At 38.3% G+C, this 24135-nt stretch overlaps 1 protein-coding gene across 1 annotated transcript; it reads left to right on the top strand.

The window, feature by feature from the left end:
- The first annotated feature begins 354 nt into the window (after positions 1-354).
- LOC124258403 lies at positions 355-23236 on the top strand. Its single transcript, XM_046692500.1, has 9 exons — positions 355-909; positions 4034-4417; positions 5540-5890; positions 8138-8182; positions 8563-8679; positions 9693-9720; positions 12974-13034; positions 15889-15915; positions 22988-23236. Exons 1-9 carry the CDS (start codon positions 852-854, stop codon positions 23234-23236), a joined length of 1320 nt encoding a protein of 439 aa, XP_046548456.1. The 5' UTR covers positions 355-851.
- Positions 23237-24135: the final 899 nt, after the last annotated feature.

Genomic DNA, 24135 nt, shown 5'->3' with positions numbered 1-24135 from the left:
GGTAACATAGCTGGAATATTATTCAATTCGGAGTTAAGCAAAATAAAAATAACATTTAACAAATCAGGACTATGTTTTACCTTGTCGACAGACCCAAAATCGAAATATAACATAAATGTCTAAATGTATGCGAAACAGAGCATGGTCATGCATACTCATGACGTCATTGCGTGATTAGCAGCCATATATCTTGTGTGTGTGTATCACATCCTATACACAGACACTCACTACATTAGATCATACACTATATACACGACCGGGATAGTCATTTCCTTGTATCTTAACAACCGGAAAGCGATTTGTCATAGTCATCGACAAAATAGGATCGGGACACGCCCCGCAGTACAGATATTTACATCTCTGGCTGATTAAACCATCACGCAAATAACCACAGCAATACGTGTAATTAAAATAGTTTGTCTTGAACGCGAGCAAATACATTCAGGGGGGCTGTTTTTGTCTATTTCGCTGCCAACACAACAAACTCATCGCTGATAAACAACAGCGGAAATTCAAACAGGATTGTCCAGCGAGTACCTGTTCAATCCGGGCCTCGTCACTACCCAGTGTCACTCCGCGTTGGGACTAAGCGCGTGGGATTTTCCCAAACTGCATTTCGTAATCTGTTTTAATCCTCCTTGGCCATCAATCAGTGGTCATTAGCAGTCTAACAGGACTTGGGGACGAAGCGGAGTGTTAATTACCTGAGGGTGATTGCGATTTACCTGAGATATTCTTCCGCCTATAGAGGTCACGGACAGGTGTGCAGCAGTTGAGTGCCACTAGGAAGGGAATTGAATGCGGCGTTTTGAAAGCTAAATATTCGTGATATCGCCGTGACATATGCCGAAATGGCGTCTTGGATATGTTTAAGTGTCTGCATAATTACATCGTTCGTTTTGGAATCAGGTAAGTCACCACCTGTCTTGCTGGAGCATTATACACCTGTAGTTGTATCGCGAATTGCGGACATTTTGAAATAGTTCGGTGACACCAGATACCAACAAGACGTTGCGTTTGAATACTGTGTCAAATGGCTTCGCGTGGTACGCGCGATTACATACTTTCCGTTTATGAATAACACGATACTGTCTGTGATTTCTTGTAGACTTTGTTGAAACAGTAATATGTGATACTTGTAGTACACTGACACAAAAATATATAAATAAATAATGTTTGTTGTAAGAGAGCGTTCAAATTTGACAACTTGTAACCTGCCGTCTAATGAAAGCTGGTACAACGTGCTAGCCAGTGTATTGTTCGTCATTGGGATGTATATCATCCCAAAAGAGCATGGCAACATTTAATTTGTGCTGTTTTATTTGTGGAACAGCGAAGTGTATTATAGCGACAAATCCTGTGACACCGTTTCCGGCTTTATACGCTGTCACTGGGGTTCTTCTCGTCCCGCGAGCACAAATACAACGCGTAACACGACCAACAGTCCAAAGTTTATAACAGTGAAATTGTGGGTATTTTTATACGATGACACGTTATTCTGGGCATAACAAATAATCTTGGAACACTTGTTTGCATTAACAATATTTTTTCATTAAATTTACATTTCATAAGCACTACAAGCTCGTTCCAAGTCATGATTGAATTTATTTTAGAGAATCCAGGAAATATGTGTTCCTAACATACTAATCATCATTTAAATATGCAAAATTTGCAAATGGACTGTAAGCAATTTGCAAAAAACAAAACAAATTACTACCTGTTTTTTTTGTTTTTTTGTTGTTGTGTGCATTAACAATAATAAAAGAAACATTTATGAAATGACGCTAACCAATTATTTTCGATGATTGATCGGTTGTAATGGACCAATCATCAATTATTAGATTTTAACCAACACTAGTAACAGAGCATTAATTGGAGCAGGGCATTAAATACAGCAGTATCATGAATAAGTTGTTAAAAGTTGATGAATTTACAACTTTACTAACACTAGCGCAACAAGGAGACTAGATGACAACCAGTTACTTCCAGGGCCTAGTTGCACACACTGATCTTAATGATACAGCCATCTTAAGGCTATGTTAGAGTGTGGGAGTAATGACCATATTAGGGAACGTTCATAATTTATGGGTGGGTGGTGGTGGTGGTGATGATAATTTTAAGGAGGTGTCACCCATTATGTTCTGGGGAGGTGGGGTCACCAATTTCCGATTTTGTACACTCATGAACAGGGGGGTGGGGGTGGTCATTGATTTTGTACATGACATTGGGGGGAGGGGGGGTCACTTTGTATATAAATTTTAGGGTGTATGTCATTCACATATTGCAGGGGTGGGTGTCATTTATTTTGTACATAAATTTTAGGGGGTGTCATTCACATCGTACATGCTTCTCCATAAAGTCATCATCACCTCTCCTAGCCATAAATTATGAATGGTCCCTTAGTGGTAAGATCACTCTGTGCATGTGAGCCCGGAGCCCTTTCAGGAAATGTGTGTGTCCTGTAAACATTGTTAACTAATAAAATGTGTATTGTACTGTTCTGTAAGATATGATAATTACAGTAATTACATTACCTGTATATTCCTTGTCAAGAACTTGGTACGGTGAATATATTGGTTTAAACATATTTTCTTGTCCAAAAGACAACAGGATTAGGCACTAGTGCACCACTTATGGTTGCCTTCTCCCTATTAGAATATATTGTGTCCCATTGAACATATAATGTTCAAAAGGTGAGGTGAAATAGGTTTAACACCGTACTTAAGAATATTTCGCTCATACGACGTGCATGCATGTGTATGTGTGGCTGCTTGTACTAGCCCAGACTTAAGCTGGTTTTATAGTCCTAGCTCGCTGAGATACCATGCCGCAGTGAAGCATGAATACCCCCCTCAGACACATTATACTGGCTCCGAGCTGACAAGTCCTTGTTGTACCTATTAATGCCAAGCGCCAGACAGGGACCAACAAGTACAATATTTTAACATCTTTTCAAACCCGTGACCTTCCGCTCTCCAGGCGGACACCACGGAGGCGGTCTCAAAAGCTGTTAAAGAACACAAAACAGATGAACAATAGCAGCATGAAAGAAAGGGTGTCCTTTGACCTCTTTTGAGTAGTATATATTTGTTCACACTGGACAAAGGGCGGTGGGGTGGCCTAGTGGTTAAAGCGTTCACTCAATACAGATTTTACAGGGGCTTCAAGTAGGGTATTTACCGGTTCAGACATGAAATCGATACGTATTGCGATACGCTGATCGAAAACCGGTATTTCGACATACATTCGTAAAACTTCGTAACACTCGGAAATGTTCGGATATTTCCGTTTTTCACACCGGAAGTCTAGTTAAGTTTGGTTTGAAGTTGTCTTCTAAATTTTTGTTCAAGTGTTTTGCAATGTTTTGGATCTGAATGTTTTAAATATTTACTCATTAATGTCCAGTGCTCTCTGCCTGACCAGGTCAAGTTGCTGTCTAAAATCTCAGGGCTTTTTTGAGAGTGGAGAAACTAGTTCAAACTAGTTACCACTGTGTTGATGTTAAATTGTTCTTTTCCTTGTTTCAACTCGAGTATAAGTAGTTTTTTTGTTTAAAAACAAATCTTGCAATATATTGCAATACATATCACAATATATGCTTTTGCATCGCAATATATCGCAATGTGAAAATGCACTGCACTACCCACCCCTAGCTTCAAGTATTGCCATGAACTGATTTTTTTTGCACTGTGCTGAACTAAGACAGGGAAAGCAACAAACTGTGATAGAAATGTTATTGTAGATATGGTAGCCCTCATACAAGTGTATATATTTTTAGTCATGTTAATTGTGAGGCGTGTTGAGGTGGCCTAGTGATTAAAGCGTTCATTCGTCATGCAGAAGACCCAGGTTCAATTCCCCACATGGGTTCAAAGTACTACAATGGTGGAATGATACTGGGAAGGAATTTGAATGTGTGAACCGTGTTAATTTAAGTAGTGACAGAAAAGATTAGTGAAGGCCGTTATGCCCTCTAATTATGTAAAGCCTGTCTTCTGTCTGTATGCTACACAGTTTTGTCTTTCTGTTCCAGTCACTGGGGCAAGCCTGACCTCATCACCGGCTCAAATAACTATCTGGGGCGGTAACCCAACATCTCAGTTGACTGTAGGTTGCACGCCAAATGCACCTGGGATAACTAAAGTGTTTAACATAGAGATTGGCAAGAAGTCTTCTACTGGCTCTAATCAGCCTATAATACAATTGGCCAACGACGATTCGTCAGTACAAGTAGTGGACACAAGTCTACAACAGCGGTTAACAGCCTCAGGTTCTATTAGTGGAGCAACAGGCAGTATACAGTTCATCCTGACAGATCTGAGATGTGCTGATGCTGCTTCTACATACTACTGCAGCACGTTATACTTGACGGGGTCATCTGGAAGTGATGAGGCAACTACCAACATCACAGCTAGAAGTAAGAAGTGGCTTGAATTACAAATGTGTTGTAGAGCTTTTAGGCTATTTGATTGTGAAACATGACCTACACATTTGTACACACTGAAGCTAGTGAGACCAATGTCAGCACTGTCACCTCAGAACCCTACGAGAATATGACCATGGCACCATATTTCTATCCTTTAAAGCTGTGGTCACGACTGGGTGCGATTGTTACCATTTAACGTTTTGAAAGGGTAATATTGACCACAGGGACATTCAGCTTTTCATAAAAGGCCATCAGAATCAGATGTATCAGTGGTCTGACTCAGAGGCTTGTTTGGTTGTATGTCGTCTCCCTATAGGGGCACTGGGGTAGTCTAGTGATTAAAGTGTCTGCAGGTCACACCAAAGAGCCAGTTTCAATAACACCAGAGGCACAGATAAGCTGCGTATCTGCGTAAATTACGCAAACATTTATGTGAAAACTCAATTCTTACCAAGCCTGTTGCGTACAAGTACGCTTGAATTTTTGTAAATACACAATATATTTGATCTTACATGCATACACACAAAAATGACAAAATCTTTGTTTGCGTACAGGTGCATAGATAAAATAACTGAGGAAAATTGAGAGGATCTATCTCAACACATGAACTAGGCAACTTGCAGTCTTTCTTATAGTTTCTCATATTACAGATCCAATATATATATAACATTAAAACGTCATTATATTTTTACAATTAATGGAAAATGACGAAATACCCAATTGAGTTTGAATGAGGTGGGTACAATTTATTTGGTTACTCAAAGGAAAATTTGGATACCCAATTGAGATGAGCGCAAGCAAGTGCATAACTCAATGACCCAAAAAGTTATCTGTAGCTATGATAACACACATGGGTACAATGTGTGAAGCCCATTTCAGGTGCCCCCTGTGATGTTGCTGCTTCCTGAAAGCAGTGTAAAACCATACTCACTTGTATCCCTTGTAGTTTAAGTCAGTCTCACTCACAGCATTGTTTTGCCAGACATGATTATTTACAAACAGTTGTGATAAAGCTGGTGTATATATGGTATACTGCTGGAATATCACAGTTCCAAATAGCAAACAAACCATTCCTCATTTTTAGTCGAGCATCTATTCATTTCTGTCTTTCAGCCTACCCAGAGCAGATAGAGATGTTCCCCACTCCTGACAGGGTCCAGTATGACGATGGTGAGGTCTTGTCAATCAGATGTACAGGCAGGATTGGGAACCAGTTTAATGAGAACAACCTCCAGAACCTGTGGACATGGGAGTGGCGATACATAGACAACGAGTTCGCCTCCTGGACACGGTACCCCAATGACCAAAACATCACCTACGACACTCCTACGTCGTCAGCGGAATGTCAGTATACAGGGGCGTCAACACTGGTTCATACAGTCTCGAATCTAGACAATGGGAGACAGTTCAGGTGTTCTGTCGTGAGTGCTGACTACAGCGCAAACAAGACAGTTTATGTTGTTGGTAAGATGTGTCAAAACATTTCATGCTTTATCTATTAGACCCATGAAGATCCGGGTTAGAATTGGTTTTCAGCATGTTCATAACCTATGCTTCTCATCAGAGGCGACTAACAGGATCGTTTGGTCAGGCTCACTGGTTTGGTTGACACATGTCATCGTATCCCAATACATTGATGTTGATCACTGGATTGTCTGGTCCAGTCTTTATTATTTACAGACTGCTGCCATTTATCTGGAATATTGCTGAGTGCACCGAAAAGCTATACTCACTGACTATAAGAAAGACAAAGAGTGCGGTGTTAAACAACAAACCACCCAACTTTATCTAGTATTAGCTTTGCAAGCTTGTTTGATTATGAATTTTTTTTACAGAGGAGAGTGTGGGGAGGTGGGGTAGCCTAGTGGTTAAAGCGTTCGCTTATCATGCCGAAGACCTGGGTTCGATTATCCACATGGGTACAATGTGTGAAGCCCATTTCTGGTGTCCCCTGCTGTGATACTGCTGAAATATTGCTAAAAGCGGCTTAAAACCAAACTCACTCACTCACTCATAGGGCTGGGACGATACACTATGTCACGATACGATATTTTACCTACGATACGATACGTATCACGATACATACACCTTGAAAGAATGACACAGTATCAAGATTTAAAATGATTTATTTCAAGGTATTTGTGCTTAACAATAACACTATTGTGATAAACAAACAAGTAACTCCATCATACTTGCATATTTTTCTCTAAATAAGTACTCTCCACCTGATGGTCGATGGCTTACTTTCCCAACCATAACCGAGGAGGAGCGCTTTATTATACATATAAACCGTCAATGATGGATAATTAGATGATCATGTAATGAAGCTACATAACAGTAACTGAAGCACTAGTAAAATCAATTTAATGACAGTAGGCCTAACTATAAAATAGTTATTCAACCCTGACTTCTTTGTTGGCCCGGTGGCTGTGAGGTAGAGCGTCCGCTTAATAACCTGAGAGATACAGTTCCAATCCTGCTAGGGAACATATTGGCACATTACAGTTGATCTTTGACGATATTTTTCAATTGATTTCAAACACTCACATGTGATCTGAATTTGAATGTTGATGTTAATATAGAGTTAGGAAAAAAACCTGGGTCTCACTTACAAAAAGTAAAACCTGGGAGCAAACAAAAACCTCAAAGAGGTTATTCCGGGAAAAGAAGCCATGTCTAATACAGTCAGAAGCACCGTTCAGGTTTATATCAAGTGATAGGAGATGCTGGTAGCTGATGTGATGCCACACCACAGTTAGTATTTACATGTTTATAGACACTATGAAACTGATAGATGCCATAACCATATTTGTTTGAATAAGATCATGTGCTTGTATGGTGTGGGGGCGGTGGGGTAGCCTAATGGTTAAAGCAATGGCTCGTCACGCCAAAGGCCCGGGTTCGAATCCCCACATGGGTACAATGTGTAAAGCCCATTTCTGGTGTCCCCCGCCGTGATGTTGCTGGAATATTGCTGAAAGCGGCGTAAAATCAAACTCAGTCAGTCAGTTGTATGGTGTGATTTACTTTTTTTCTTAAAAATATGTAATGTCTGAAAAAACTATAATATATCAAGTAAGTTTTAAGAATTATAAGAGTGGTTAAATGTCATGAGCAATTCATTTGTATGTACAGTAATCCTTAACTTTTGCATGAACTTTCATAAAATTAACTGCCATCTGTTTGTGACAGGTAATGTCATCTAAAGTAGTATACCACTCACGACTAGACATGGCGGCAGTCTCAAAGAGAATGATTTTAAAATCGAATATCCCCCCACAGATTTTGAAATTTGAATTCAGAATGATAGGCAAGGTACAAAGTAGTTACTTCATCCAATCACTTCTTGATCCAAATACACCACGGCCTGGTCACTGTTGATTGGTCGATGAACTATGCCTCAACAATTCATCGACCAATCACCAGCGACGAGACCATGTATTGTATTTGGACCAAGCTGTCGTATTAGAATGAAGTAACTACTACCTACTCTCCTAGAAATTCTTTCCAAGGGACGAATTATCCTCAGTCAGTTTATGTATATTATGTTTGTTTCTTTAGCATTAATATACGTTTCATTTTTCCTCAGGAAAATGTTTGACCAAAATGTAAATCGTTGGAACCCATTTTAATTCTATAATTTTATAAATGATAATTCTGGTGATGTGACAATATTTACAAACTGCTACAACCAGGTTTTTATATTTCCAGGTCAAGCACCTCCTGTAACTGGTACCCCAGGACCGAAAACAGGCGGTGAGTTTCGCAAGAAAGAATTACAGTTTAAATATCAGTGCACATACGATGAATGAAGTTTCAAACAAAGAACTGACGGATGATACAATTTATTTATTTTTTATCCCATCCATTTGTACAATGCATATAATGAAGTAAAGTTAGGCCAGACCAATTTTATTTCTTGTTTTACAGATTTTTGTCCTCAGAAAACCAAAAGGCAGGAAGGAAAAAAATAATAATAACATTCACCAGTCAAAGTAATATTCTTTTTAAATACTAAAAGTGTTTTACTTTGGGCAATTTATGAAGTGTATATGGGGGGAAAAAACAAGGAATATTCAACGGCTTATGATAGGTTGTATATATCAGTTGGGTGAACGTGGGTCCCCTTGTTTCAGAGGCTGGAGTGGATGGTGGCATGATCGCTGGTATCGTGGTAGCTATCCTGGTTATCATCGTCGTCATCATCGTTGTCATCGTCGTCATGCGCAAGAAGAAAAGTGGTGGTGAACATTGTGAGTATACCATTGGATCTTCCTCACAACTTGCTATTACTCACAGATGGCTTCACATCATTGTATGTATATTAGGCCAACAAAAAAAAAATGCAGTATGTCCGTTTCCGGTAACCAGACCGACCCTATCCTAAAACACACACCCCCCATCCCCACCCCCCAATCCTAAATCTTTTTTTAACCAAGTCGAAATCATGACTGGAGTGCATTTCCACCCATCATTTTCATCCAAATCAAGTATGATATATTTATGTTTTTCAGTGTACGTAGGGCTAAAATGGATTGCATTGATTTGGCATCATGGACTCTCACTGACAAACCCTGCAAATAAATAACATAATAATGGTTTGATACAGAAATCTTTCAATGTTTCATCACAAGGCATTGTCACTACATGGTATGGTACTCTTGACGACCTTCTCAGGTTCCCACCTGGTGCTACTGAAAAAAAAAAAAAGTGAAAACACAAAGATAAAACCGACCCACCTACCCTATTTTTAAAAAGCATGTAATAGGAAACGGACATCTTATTTTTTTTGGCCTTATACACAGATTTTTGCATTTTCATTAAATATGTTGTATTTATATATTGTTTGGATCTGTAACAATACTACAGTATAATGTGATTTAAATAAGTAATGATAGGGCAGCATTGTATTTGTTTATGTTGACATATTCTATGCAAAGACTGTACTACAGAGGGGCGGTGGGGTAGCTTAGTGGTTAAAGCGTTCGCTCGTCACGCTCGTCACGCTGAAGACCCGGGTTCGATTCCCCACATGGGTACAATGTGTGAAGCCCATTTCTGGTGTCACCCGCTGTGATATTGCTCGAATATTGCTAAAAGCGGCGTAAATCTAAACTCACTCACTGTAATCTAGAAATTGTGCTGCTTCATCTTATGTGTAAATGTTTTTGTAAACGAAGATAAATTGTGCAGCATTTCTTAAATCTTTACTCGTTTTACCCTAAATACCAGTTGCCTAAAATATATCTGTAATTTCCATTTTCAGATGAAACAAAGGAAGAGGATGGACGAGAGTAAGTATTGATGCTAAAATAGGGACTGGTGTTTTAGATGAAATGGAGGGGAAAATGTTCCTAATTTGTCACAAATTTTGAGAGGTAGGGGGCCATGAAGAAATCAGTGTTCTCTATTTTCAAATATAAAAGTTCGAAATTCAAACATTATTTAGAGACTTCTTGTCTTATTAAAGGGAGTGGGATGGACCAGGAAAAAATGTTACATTAAATCAATTATTGGGAGGTTGAGCACAAATGACCAATAAACCAAAAGCAGTTGTAGATTGTAATTAGATCTGAGATTTCTGCAAACCCCAAATAAAGAGGACAAAATGTGCAGTAAATGTCGTACTTCACCCCAAAGAATTGTTTACGCTCTGCCCTTTAAGCCATTTAAGCATGTTCTGGCCCTACTAAACCTAAACAACTTTGTGCCAAGGAAAAAGATCATCAGACACTGTACAAATGAACAATTCCCCCTGTCAAGACCTAATTATTAGTGAAGAGTCTGGGTGGCAAAGGTCAGGTTGATCATGCTCGTAAGGATCATATGGGAATTATAAAGCTAACGTCAAAGTTCTTGAAAGGAATGAAAATATGTTCTGTCGGGAGTGTCTTTTTCAAGATTTATAGATGTGTTTTTTTGTGTTTTCAGTAATTTACGTCATCAGTCGAATCAGCATGTAATAAGTGAGCTTAAGTATTAATCTATCAACTTTGCCAGCGTCAATTTGCAAATTCCTTCGAGCATGTTTACCTGCAATAAGATGTGGCTTCAGATAGACCTACCTTTTTCTCTCTTTGGCCGTGCAAACTTTTCTTCAATTCCTCATGCTGCTGCTCTCCCTTGACACCGCTGATTGCGTACAAACAAGGATAGGTTCATATTTCTAGGAGTCGTTTCTCATGCTGTCCATCACTGGAGTCCATTTTGAAAGTTTGATCATGGATGATGTGTCTGTTGGCCAACAGTTCAGCTCACAAAATGCTGGACATCCCAAACATCTTTACTCAGGGATGAGAATTTTCTGCGGATTTGATCTTGCTGGGGTCTTTCATGGATCTACGTCCCCCAAGACCCCCCGGCTCATTTTCCTCACTCATACTCATTGTCATCCCTGTCTTCTCTCCGCTTTTCAAACTTCTGTTTGCCTTGCTCATCTTAAGTGGTGACTTTTGGAACAGGTCGTCAAGCCTTGGTGACTTTGTTAGCTCTGTGTCAGAGTACCTTTATGGGGACGAGATGTTGTTACCAGGGCTGCAGCGAATGCATTATGAGGCGAATACGATATGTTTTACGAATGTAGATTAACAAATACAAATATTATTTTTTTCTTATCCTGACATGAGTGAGTGTATTTTTACGTCCGCTTGTGGAACTACAAGGGATTCAAGTGTTCCACTACCATTCGCAAGGGAAAGGGATCGTTGGGGTCGGGCTGGGGATAGAGATATCAGCTAAGATAAGATAATCCTTTAGGGCAATTATACTTGGGAAGTACACGGCATGTCATAACAACTTATAAATAATATCCAGTCCTGTTGATCTTCGCTATCGGGTGGTCATGCCACCTATATATTTTGAGCCATTTAATACGATGCGTTTCTATGGTTATCAGGTATCATACCCTTTTACATCTCAACATAAACTTCATGAAAGAAAGACACGTAAGATGTTAATCAATAGATGAGGCATAGTCAACACACATGAAAAAACACAAAATATCTTTGAGATGACCCCTTGTGCCTGTAGGCAGCACATGCATTTCATGCCAGGTGAGTCGATGGTCCGTAATAACTGGCTAAGCGACCTAATTGCCATCTATAGTCTGATCTATTGTTTTCAGCAGTTTTGCCCGATTTTACGAGTATAAATGCTTTTCTGGATATCCTATTACACATCCCACTGAATGCCAAGCTAGGCCGAAGTGGGTTATTTCGACATATGCCATTTGCAGTTGTGTAAATTTTAGGGATACAGAGTAACAGCCTAAACACAGGTTTTTTCTATTTCCGACAGTACTTTAGTTGTAACCGGCTACTAGAGTAGTAGTGGTGCCATGGTGCAAACTACAAACAAGCTCTAAGACTGTCGTAAGTCTGTGTTAAGGTATGGGACTTACGATCACCTTAGGTCTAAGACTGTCGTATGTCTGTGTTAAGGTATGGGACTTACGGTCACCTTAGCGCTAAGACTGTCGTAAGTCTGTGTTAAGGTATGGGACTTACGATCACCTTAGCTCTAAGACTGTCATAAGCTCTAAAACTGTTGTAAGTCTGTGTTAAGGTATGGGACTTACGATCACCTTAGCTCTAAGACTGTCGTAAGTCTGTGTTAAGGTATGGGACTTACGATCACCTTAGCTCTAAGACTGTCGTAAGTCTGTGTTAAGGTATGGGACTTACCATCACCTTAGCTCTAAGACTGTCGTAAGTATGTCAGTATGTCTCTTGAAACTGATACAAGTTGCTGAAATATAGCTTTGTGGTACAAAAAAACACCCCAGCTGTATGAATAATTTAGATTGCTGAGTTATGAATATACACTGTACAGAGATTAAATAATGTGGTATCAATGCTGACTTTCTACTCGCTTCTTCGCACCTGAAATAATTGTGTGCATGCTTGCTAATTGACTAATCCTGTGTGCAATCAAATGATACTGTGTTGATACAGAATTGCTCAGTTGATACTTGTATCATGGTACACAGTGGTACAATGCTCACTGCATTCAACACATCTGTTTTGTCAACACATCAACAATATCGAAACCGAACATCAAACTGACACCTTTATTTTGTCAACAATATCGAAACCACACATCAAACTGACACCTTTATTTTGTCAACAGTATCGAAACCACACATCAAACTGACACCTATATTTTGTCAACAGTATTGAAACCACACATCAAACTGACACCTATATTTTGTCAACAGTATCGAAACCACACATCAAACTGACACCTTTATTTTGTCAACAGTATTGAAACCACACATCAAACTGAAATCTTTATTTTGTCAACAGTATTGAAACCACACATCAAACTGACACCTTTATTTTGTCAACAGTATTGAAACCACACATCAAACTGACACTCTTGTTCTGTCCAATTATCAGTTGAATAGATATGACACCTGAATCCTGAGTGTATGCCGCTATATTTTTGTTTTGTGTTTTGGGACACAGACAATCCAGGCATAGATAGGTCTGTGTCACTGGAAAATATTGTTGCAGTAACTGAATTCATTAAACAATTTCTTGTTCACAGTGAAAGGCCGGAAATGACTCCCAATGTTGTGTACAGCACTCCGGCCAGCATTGACCAACGGGTGAGTACCTTTGAGAACATAATTACAAATATAACCTACGAATTTGTACTAGGGTATAATTTTGTTTCTCATATAATGTCAAACTTTAAGTTATCAATGTTAAAGAAAATATTTCATTCAACGAAGTAATTTTGGAAACCCCATTCCATTTGAGTGAACAGTCCCATTTAACATAAGGTGCCTAATGATCTGGAGACATGATTGCCTGGAAACACCCACACATCAAAACTTACGTCATGCAATCTTTTATGGTTAACACTGACATAGCCTCCATGTATGGAGCCTAAAAGTAGTTCCGGCTTACTGACTCAATTTGCATATTTAACACATAGAGATATCAGGCTTACAGATCAGTTTATCACATTGATGACACCATCCATTCCACGATATACATATTTCCTAAATCTCAGTTTTGGAAACTTAATTAAATAATTAATTATTATCATACTGAGAGACCGAACGTTATATTGTCTGAGATCTGATCAGGAATGAGATAGTGTGATAATTCAACAAAATAGTATGCTTGTAGAAAATGACTAAAAGAGTAAAACCTTAGTCCATCTGTGCCTGCTAGCCTATCACAAATACATAGATTCTTTCTCCTAAACTGCAAACATTTTTAATAATTAATTATAATTAAAATTCATAAGGTTCAGGAATGTTTTTATTATTATTATTATTATCATAATAGGTAGGCCCTGTTATGTTTATGTATTCAGAATATCATCACTGAGGTCATTTCTTTATTCTCATTAGCGAAAATGTAAAGTGAATATTTTATGTGGAACTAATATATTTTTTGCATCATACTAAAAATAGCTAAATGTTTTTTATGATGAATTTTGCTTCCTTTGCACATTACGAATAGATAAGGATGAATAGGCCATTTAAAGACATAACATAATATTAAAACTAAATTGTCAATTCTAATTCAGGAAAAAAATGGGTTTCTTTTGAATAACTGTTTATTTTTTAGACCTTTTCTAAATGGTTCTGTTTGCTTGTATGAATATCAAGACTTACAGGTCATTACAGGTCAAATGACCCAAAGGTCATGGTCACAGCAGCCTGAAGGTCATGGCCAGTGACCTTTGTGATAGTGACAAATGTCATGCTGACCTTTATTTCATTGACAAAGGTCATGTCACATTGACATATTCCTGGACACAGGTAACAGGTGGCAGAATTCATTGTCATTTTCACTCTCACCTTTTGACCTTGACCTCTAAACAAAAACTTTCGAATAATAAGCCCACATTGACATGGCATGGAAATTATGACAATCTATTAAATTCTGCCACCTCACCTTGTCTTGCAGGAAGACGATGACAAAAAAGATCGAAATGCTAACGCAGACGGCCTACATTATGCCGACCTTGACCTTGCTAGACTACCCGAGAAAGGAGAACCACGTGCCAGACAAAAAGATGCTCCAACCGAATATGCATCCATTCGTCTGTTTTGAACACGTTCTGTGATAAAAAAACCCATTGTACATTGACATCCACCCAAAAGTCGTTTCTCCATGTTGTCTATTTGGAAGAGCTATTCCCCTTTTGGAATACGAAACATTCCAGGACCTGTTTGCACAGAATGTTCCTAGCACTAAGACTTTGAATTCTCTTATACTTTCACATGGACTTTAACATTTTGAATGCAAGACTTTTAAGATGATCCTTATGCCTAGATTTAAGACAGTTATGGCGCCTGTATATTTATAGTTGCACAATTTATATTATTTTTGGTATAAAGTGATGGATTTAGTTATAAATATTTTCGAATGAAATGAATATTTATCACAATACAAAACAATCGCCTTGCTTAGTAAACTATTTTGAAGAGTGGACACTGACATATTTTTGTATAAAGTGAATGGCATAAAACTAAACTCACTCACTCACTCCTTTGAGGACTTAATGAGAGTTAAAGAAATGCTGCGTTGAATGGTGTCATGTACACTGACGGTATTGAACGTTGCTCATGACGTCAATCACTTGATTGGTGGTATTTCAGATGTTAGTTTGGATGTCATGTTCTATCATGCCTACCAGGAGTATTTACAATTTTTATGCCGTGATAAAATTTGAAAATATTTAATTCGATAAATTTTGATATGATGAGATTTTTGTATTTCATGTTTTGTATGTTATTTTATGGTATGTTTGTTAAGATATGCTACATGAGTTTTTTATATTTTGTATAAAATATTCAGGTTTCTAACATGCCTCCGTGTCTCATTATGTAAATGACTACCCAGATTCACTGATTTACATGATTGCGTGCTTCCATCAATAGCTTAGTATTGGGAAATCCAAAAATTATGGAAATAGAATTCCCTGAAAATATTTGACGAATCAAAGTTCTTAGAAGCCTAAACATATTATTTAACAAGAAAGAGATTTTTTTGTCAGTAATGATGTGTAAATATAGTGTTAATGAGGCTGACTTGTGTACTTCCACTATAAACTGTTATTTCGAGTCCTATACCGTCAAGAGAGTGACAACTAAAACTGGAATCTTACTACTTTCTTTAAAACGCTGAAAAAGACCACGCAGAAAATCTGTTCATCCTATGAGGCGTTTCACATTGGCTGGTGCAAGGTGTTTGCTAAAAAATGAATACCATCAAAAACAAAGCAGGAGAAAGAATTAACTGTATATACATACTTACAATTTCTGCATAAATATAATTTCAAAACCAACAGCGCCAATTTTGGTAAGTTGAAATCATATTGCCGACCAAATAATGGTGTTAAATATCACTTCCTGCTGTGAATGAACTCATCACAAGGTACGACCTCCAAGATATGACCCATACCATCGAATAAACAGATCGCAATTTCTCTCTAAACAGCAACCCAGATATCACAATCGTAAATCTGTAAGTATTTCTGCCCTTCGTCTGTTATAGATGTGAACAAAACAAGTGACTGCAAGCAACTGCCTTGAAATGTTGATATTTGTATATTTTGTGATCAGATTATGAGTGCATCAAAAATTTAAATGTATCTTTTGTAAAATGGTTTATGAGACCTTTACTTCAGTAACTTCAGCTGTAACTACTTCCTGTTTCACAGACCTTTCAGAGTTGAATTTCTTATTCTGAAATATTTGTCAAATTGACCCTGATTTTTGTTTATGTGAAATTGCTGTTTGGTACATAGACCAAGAATATAAACTGGAATTAACAGTCCCACTCTAAACTTGGTATGAAGATGTAATAATTTTTTTAAATGACAAAGTATGATTGATATCAACATTTGGAGGCGTGTAGCAATTGCCTTATATACATTTAGCATCTTCTCTGCATTAAGGCTGAACATGTAATGGTAGCTTTTGACTCACTCGCTCACTCAATCGCCTCCAAGCGTGTTCACGTAAGTCACATTCGCCATCTTTTCGTCATGTTCAGGTCATTTTTGGGTCATGTTTGGGACAGGTTTCTCGTAAATTCATCGTACACTCTATCAAGGTACTCGCCTTTCTCTGGTACACCAGATTTGCATGAATTTTTGCAAGGTCACTCGAAAGATTTCTGAGTCTTTTTGTCACGTAAAACATCCTCAGTTGTGGGATTGGGTTTGAATTACATGACAATTGTTTTCATGTATGATGTTTGATGGATGAATATTAGCGAAATTGTAGTTGCAACCCAAGACAGGTAACCTGTTACCTGTATTAGGATTGATATATTTTTTATGGACCCATTTTATTTTTATTTCAAATCTATGTCATTTGACATGGAGGCTGCCTACATCGAACAATGTGTTGCAATCAAACTAGGAAGCTGTTACTTGTGTTTGTTTCAGGAGTTCAATCAGGAATCAGAAATATTTTCATACATAATACTCCGTTCAACTTTTGATAGGGATACTGAAAGATAGTGGGGATCTGTTTGTTCTGAACGAGTGAGCGGCACATGTGGCTGAGTGCGGTGTAAAACTAAACTCATTCACTCACTCACTCAAAATGAGAAAAGGACTAGATTGACGTGGTTGAACTGTTAGAGGGGGATTATTCATTCTCATAATGGGAAAATCCCTATCAGAAGTTGAATAGTATAGTTTCTACCATAATACATCAAACGTGTGCTGTAGTGAGTTGTGCTTCAAGCTAGGAACAAATCTAGAAACCTGTGCTACTTCTTGCAATAAAACTTCCGAATTACTGTATTTAGCTCACCTGGCTAAAAGCTAAGTGAGCCTATAGCTATGTCCTGGGCCCTGTCCCACAAAGCAGTCGTAGGGCTACGGTAAATGTAACTCCCATGCTTTAACATCGGTTACGATAGTCGTAGCGCTAAGATTGCATTGTAGAATAAGGCCCTGCGTGAGTCTAGCATAAACATCATCTCCACGGAAACACCACCCAATGAAATTCAATTGTTATTATTATATATGACATCAATAAGAGGTTCAGATATGCTTTTCAGTATGGCAGGCCTAAAATGTTTCTGGACATATCTGATCCATTTTGTTCAAAATGAAGTGAAATTTAGTAATCAGAGGGGCTCAACAGATGTATTGTCCAGTTTGGGTGAAGTTTGAAGTTTTCACCTTGATTTGACCTTGACTTTTTCTTTGCAAAACTCTTTATGGCCTGATATTTCCACATGGTAATAAATGTTAAGTATGATATATGTTGCCATAAACGACATGTTAGTACAAAAAACCCTGATCCTTAAAGGATAGCGAGAGTAAGTAACCGATGCAAGTCATGTTTTTCGCTATGCTTGTAGTACATTTTTTAGCATTGTGGTTCAGACAGCTAGGATCACTTTGTGGAAGGAGGCTTTGGTCTGTATAATTCTTTGTTGTAATGAACCCCAATTTGTGGGTTCCAACTGACTAAAAGAGTGCTAGAAATGGAATCTTCACACACATGCTTACACACTCTCTCTCTCTCTCTCTACACACACACACTCACTCTCTCTCTCTCACACACACACTCACTCTCTCTCTCTCACACACTCTTTCACACACTCTCTCCACACCTCACACACTCTCTCTCCCCACACTCACACACCACACTTCTCACTCTCTCTCTCTCTCTCTCTCTCTCTCTCTCTCTCTCTCTCTCTCTCTCTCTCTCTCTCTCTCTCTCTCTCTCTCTCTCTCTCTCTCTCTCTCTCTCTCTCTCTCTCTCTCTCTCTCTCTCTCTCTCTCTTTCATAATCTCTAATCTTGTATATCATTCAGACTGCAATACTCAGTCTTATGGAACCTGTTTTTGTAGATGGCTTGTTTTTAATCCATTAAGTACAAGTTAGTTCTTTTGACAAATACCTTTATTTTGAGGTGAAATTTCTGAATTTGAAACATTTGTTTCATTGTGACAAGCCGTTATATATATTTAATAATATATTCCCGAATTACATGTACATAGTATCTGAGCGGTAGCTTTACACGCCTATTACCTCCCTTGTATATAAGTCACATGTTACGATCCGCAGAAACTAAGCAGTTTCAATAACAAGTCCTTGATTAATTTATCCCAGATAGTAACCATAGTAACTGATCGATCTGGTGTATTATGATTGTTTGATTTTGTTTATCAGGCCAGACCAACAACATTTTTTGTTTAAATATTTCTCTGACCAGCTAAAAACTTGTTGATTATTGGGTGGTTGGTATCTCCATACTAGGCACCAATTCACTACCATAGTTTCGTTTGGAGTATGGTCGGAAGATATTCAAATAATTTACACTTAGTATTGATTGAAGCATGCAGCGAAACCACCAGAACTTGATTTGATTTGCATGTTTTCTCAAATACAACCAGATCGGCTTATTGCACAGAGCTCAGTCCTCTTCCTCAATACTCAAAAATGTTTTTTCTCAAGTAAACTTTATAACATTTTTCTGATGATTAAATGGGGCGGTGGTGTAGCCCAGTGGTTAAAGCGTTGGCTCGTCACGCCAAAGACCCGGGTTCAAATCCCCACATGGGCACAATGTGTGAAGCCCATTTCTGGTGTCCCCTGCCGTGATGTTGCTGGAATATTGCTAAAAGCGGCGTAAAACCAAACTCAGTCAGTCTGATGATTAAATACACTGGGTACACCCTTGAAAAAGCCACTATGTGGACCGTGGATCTGTGCCAAACTTGTGTTCAGATTGGTTGTAGTCTCAGTGTGTCTATTTAAACTTCTATCAACTTGTGTTATTATAATAGGGATGGTGGGGTAGACTAGTGGTTAAAGCACATGGATACAATGTGTGAAGCCCATTTCTGGTGTCCCCTGCCATGATATTGCTGGAAATATTGCTGAAAGGGCATAAAACTAAACTTACTCACTCACTCACTCACTCTTTATGATAACCTAGATGACTGAGGATGAGTTACGTGATAATGATAATGTTTAGCACGCCATTGTCCACCTACTGGTACATGCTGAAGGCGCTACAGAAAATGAGTTAACTAATGGACACTTATGACATAATTTTTTTATGTAATTACAACATAAAAGATAGGTTATAATTACGAGAATGATTCCATAGGTTGTATAGGACACCATGATTAATGCATATTATATTGTGATCACTTTTTACAAGAAATCAGATTGATCTGGCCTGTATAAACCCAATCTAGTTACCTACAAGAATGTGCCAAATATACAGAGCAGTGTTTGTTAGTTCATGTTTGCATTTGCTTGCCATCTTTTTGTCTCAATACACCATCTTGTTATAGCTGTTCTACTGTAACCTAAGAGTTCAGATCCCATATTTGAACTCACATGCATGATCACTGATTGGCTGAGACAAACACCTCAGTTTCAATCAAACAGGAAACAATTTGAGTCATTGACAACTTCCTTCCTTATGAAGCTTATATAGATCTGTTATCTTAGCATAGCGTGATACTAAGATCAATTTGTTGAACAGGCCCTTAATTCAGTTTTCTAATAATAATATACTGAGAGAAAAAAATAAGGGATCACATGAAAGCACAAGTGTTCCAATATTCGTTTCCAGGTTTCTTCACAAGCTGTGCGATACAAAGCTTGTGAAGAAAGATTGGATGAAATATAGAAACACTGGTGCTTTCATGTGATCCCTTATTTTTTGTACCTCGGTATATATGTATAAATATAATAATAAGACCGTTGAAAGTTTTAATTAATGTGTGGAAGATGATTGTCCGTGTCATTTAAAACAGTTTGACTTTGGAGGCTAATTTCAATTTTGATTTGACTATCTTTTCTGGTTGGTGCCTTAAACTGCTTATGAAGGTCACAAGATATTGAGCAAATATTTTGTATTGGATGCATGTTTCCACAGCATGAACGCTATACCATGGAATGGACTATACACATTCCGTATATTTTGTTGTTTTCTGACAAGTATTGTACATATTAATACTGGTTTACCCTTGTATACAACATCTGTTTTGTAAATAAATTTGACATATATTTCCTGTATAAACAGTGTTTCTTCTTGAAATACCATTGTTACCTTGTAAGTGGAGATAACTTGAGGCGGGAAGCGTATTTTTGTTGGGAAACTTCTATCAGTCACATAGTTTATGGTTTGTTAGAGAAAGGCACATGTTGGGTGTGAAAACTGGCCCTTTGTGGTTGAAGGTCAGTTCCTACACTGCTACAATGTGTGAAAACCCATTTCTGGGAAGTCCCTGATGGTGATGTAGCTGGATACTGGTAAATGAGGCGTAAAACCATTTTCACCTATATAAATTGTATCAGGTGCTTTGTACAGTGGTATAAATGAGATTTCACACACATCATGACATGTTCACTGGTTTAGTGAGATTCATACACAATCACCCACATTTTTCCTTACCTGTGGATTGTGCTTATTAACAATGGCCATGTAGATTCCATTCTCATGATGTTTACTGGTATCAAAATCTTTCCTGTGGGTAAATATATGAGTTATCTCCCTTGGTAAGTGTACAAAACATGCAGAAAAGAAGCTTTTGAAATATCATGGGCTTCATTTGACGTACTGCAGCAATAATAGTATGAAGTTATCAGCCAAAATATCAAACATCCCATTCTATATCTTCCATTGAGCCATACATAGCCAGGCTTTCTGATCAAACTCCATTAACATGGCTTTGTGTAGCAAGAGTTGCATCTTGTGCTGTGTCTAACAAAGGCTGTAAACATGCAGATTAACACCACTGAAAATGACTTGGGGACGGTGATGATGAATTTTAAGGGGAGAAGGGTATGAAGAAGAGCATTTTTGTTCTTGGGAGAGGGTTTGTCATAAATTTTGTACACATGGGGGTCTTCAATTTTGTACATGACATGCAGGGGATCTCTTACTTTGTTCATAATTTATTTATTTTTTGAGGGGGGGGAGGGGGCATTCACATTGTACATTCTTCTGAAACATCAAGGCCTTAATTTTTTAATGATCCCTAAGTACCTGAGTCACTGAGGGATTTACAGGGTCGTACCCCATGGGACAGAGGTCAAGGATTGTACACAAATGAGGGGCTCAGGTCTGAGGCACAACTAATTGTGCAGAATTGCTTACCTTCAGGATGCCAGAAACCTAGAAATGTAGGTTCTAATCCCATGTCTCTAGTGTAATGTTATCACTGTTAGTGACAGTCATATCCATCCCTCAGAGTTACTTCCCTTACCTTTTGGCCCAGAAGAGTCCACCAGGGTTATCCATGTAGACAGTAAAATTATTCCCCACATGGGTGCAATGTGTCAAGCACATGGTGTCCCCGCCAAGATTTTGCTGGAATATTGCTAATAGCAGCATAAAGCTAAGCTTCACTCACTCACTCACTACAACTGTCTGTGTTACAGTGAGGCCGCTGTACTTTGCACTCTGGTTGGCAAACTGATGTGTTGACTTCTGCTATTGTTTTCTATCTCTAGTGTGTCTGGCCTGATGGGCATTTCTGACACGCAGATACGCACCACAGCAATGGTGTAGGGTCTTAGAATCATTTACAGACGTATTTATCTGAAGAAAAGTATTGTTTTATTGTTTATTGACCTGTTTACACAAGAGTAGCAATGTTGTGGTGCATATATGAAACGAAACACAAGATTACTGATAGTCCATTAGCTTCCATTCAGTACTCTAAATGTACACTTAAGGTTTTCCAGTACTCAATTTTGAACAAATAAGGAGTACGTACTCCCAGATGTTGAAAAATTATCTGGAGCCCTGGAACTTTTCTATCTCTAGTGTGTCTGGCCTGGAACTAGTATGTACAAGCCATCATGATAGGCATTTCAGACTGTTAAACTAACTTAACTAATTAAATTGAATTTAACACCTACAATCTTATAATTCTTGATTCACCTTTGTAAGTCAACCTGCCACCAGGATAATGTGCAGAATTTCTGCTTTGTTGGTACCAACAATTGGTAACCTAGATTGTGATTGACAGATTAACTTATAGTTATACCATGAATGTTATGGATTAGTCAGAGGTTTAACAGTCTTTTAAACAGCCGAGTTGAAGGAAGTATGACCATGGAAGTAATACTCAGGGAAGTACAAACTGCTGTCAGAAACATTATGATACTGTAGCTTACACATGACAGAGTTGTGGTTACCATGGTTACTGCAATATTCACAGCATGTACAACCTTTTGTTTTTGTCAGAAATCACAATTTGGTTCACAACCTAGTCTGAATAGATTATGTAAATGTTTTGGGAGTGGCCTCGTGCTTAGAGCATTAGCTTGTCAGTCCTATAACTGATTGTTCATGTGGATGAGGTGTGTGAAGATATTACTGGAATATTGCTAAAACAATACTCACTCACTCACACTGTGGTGTACGATTTACAACTTTGTTTTTGAATCTTAAGTAGAAGCACTAGACTAGAATTTTAAATTCAAAAACAAAACTGATCAAAAACGTTGAATGTTATGATTTGGATTTTGAAACCAACTGATGAAAAGTAAGGGGTCTTATGATATTGTTTCTATAATGCATTTGAATTAATTCATTCCAGCCGAACCGGATGAAGGGACGTGAAAACAACGCCATGGACGAGCCTCAGGAGCGTAACCCACATAACTACTACAACAACCGCGGCCAGGCTAACCCTGCCATGGACGACAACCTGGACGACAGCAGAGCCAGCCCGGACGAGCTACTTAATTTTATGACAACAACACCGACACCAGGAGACCACAGGGTTATGGATCAGCCGATAGGAAGTGGCGACAGCAGCAACAACGTCATAAATAAACAACATTAGCGTCTATTCCATGACTTACACAGAGCAGATGATATTCTGAAAACCGTAAAATGGAGAGTATGCAGGGATGTTTAGTTTCTCAATAGAAAAAATTAGATATTTGGGAATTTGCTCTGTGTAAGTTAAGAACGAGGCTTTTCACATTGAAGCGACCATGTGGAAATGTTAATTATAACATTTTGTTCTGATTTGAGGAAATCACATATCAGTCACAAATTATTTACCCAAAACTGGTTCTTTGAATGGAATTAATTAGTCACCAACAAAATCATAAATTAAAAAATCATCCTGGGTTTTGGATGCTGGGTTGAGACAAATTGATCCAAGTCTGTCCATTCGATAAACACCATGTTAAAACTTGTGAATAATAAGTGGTGGAATATATAGGTCAAAGGGCAGCCAACTCTTCCAATACACACAGAAGTATGGGGGACATCAACATGGATGGACAGTTGCTGAAAGGCAGCACAATTTGCAGTGCACAGTTGTCTCCCTTGCATATGCCAGGAACCTACAATGGGTACAGATCTAGTTGACCCCGATTATGGTTCTATGTGTGTCAGCACCATTCCAGGGGGTTTTACCGAAGTGGTGAATGGCTCGGACCTATATCTCGTCAAGTGTTCCTCCATGGTGAGCTGACTTGCTAGAACTGTAACTAGAACGGTTCCAAGTGATGTCAGACCAACACCCACGAAACAGCTCCTTCATTATAGATTCATGATTGCAAGGAATAGGTTCATGATTGTGAGTGAATGTGAGACAGTGTTCTCTTAGCCTAGAGTCATTTTCACTTGTAACTGGTCTGCAAATGCTGTCATATTGAAGATATTGGGTTTTTGTGTGTAAATTTCCTTTTTGTAAATTGGATTGACATGAGGCTGTAAACACATAAGTGA

This window comes from Haliotis rubra, unplaced genomic scaffold (genome assembly GCF_003918875.1).
Source record: "Haliotis rubra isolate DU_JTF1 unplaced genomic scaffold, ASM391887v1 Scf691, whole genome shotgun sequence".
NCBI classification, from domain to species: Eukaryota; Metazoa; Mollusca; class Gastropoda; order Lepetellida; family Haliotidae; genus Haliotis; species Haliotis rubra.
This window is presented reverse-complemented; position numbering and strand designations above follow the sequence as displayed.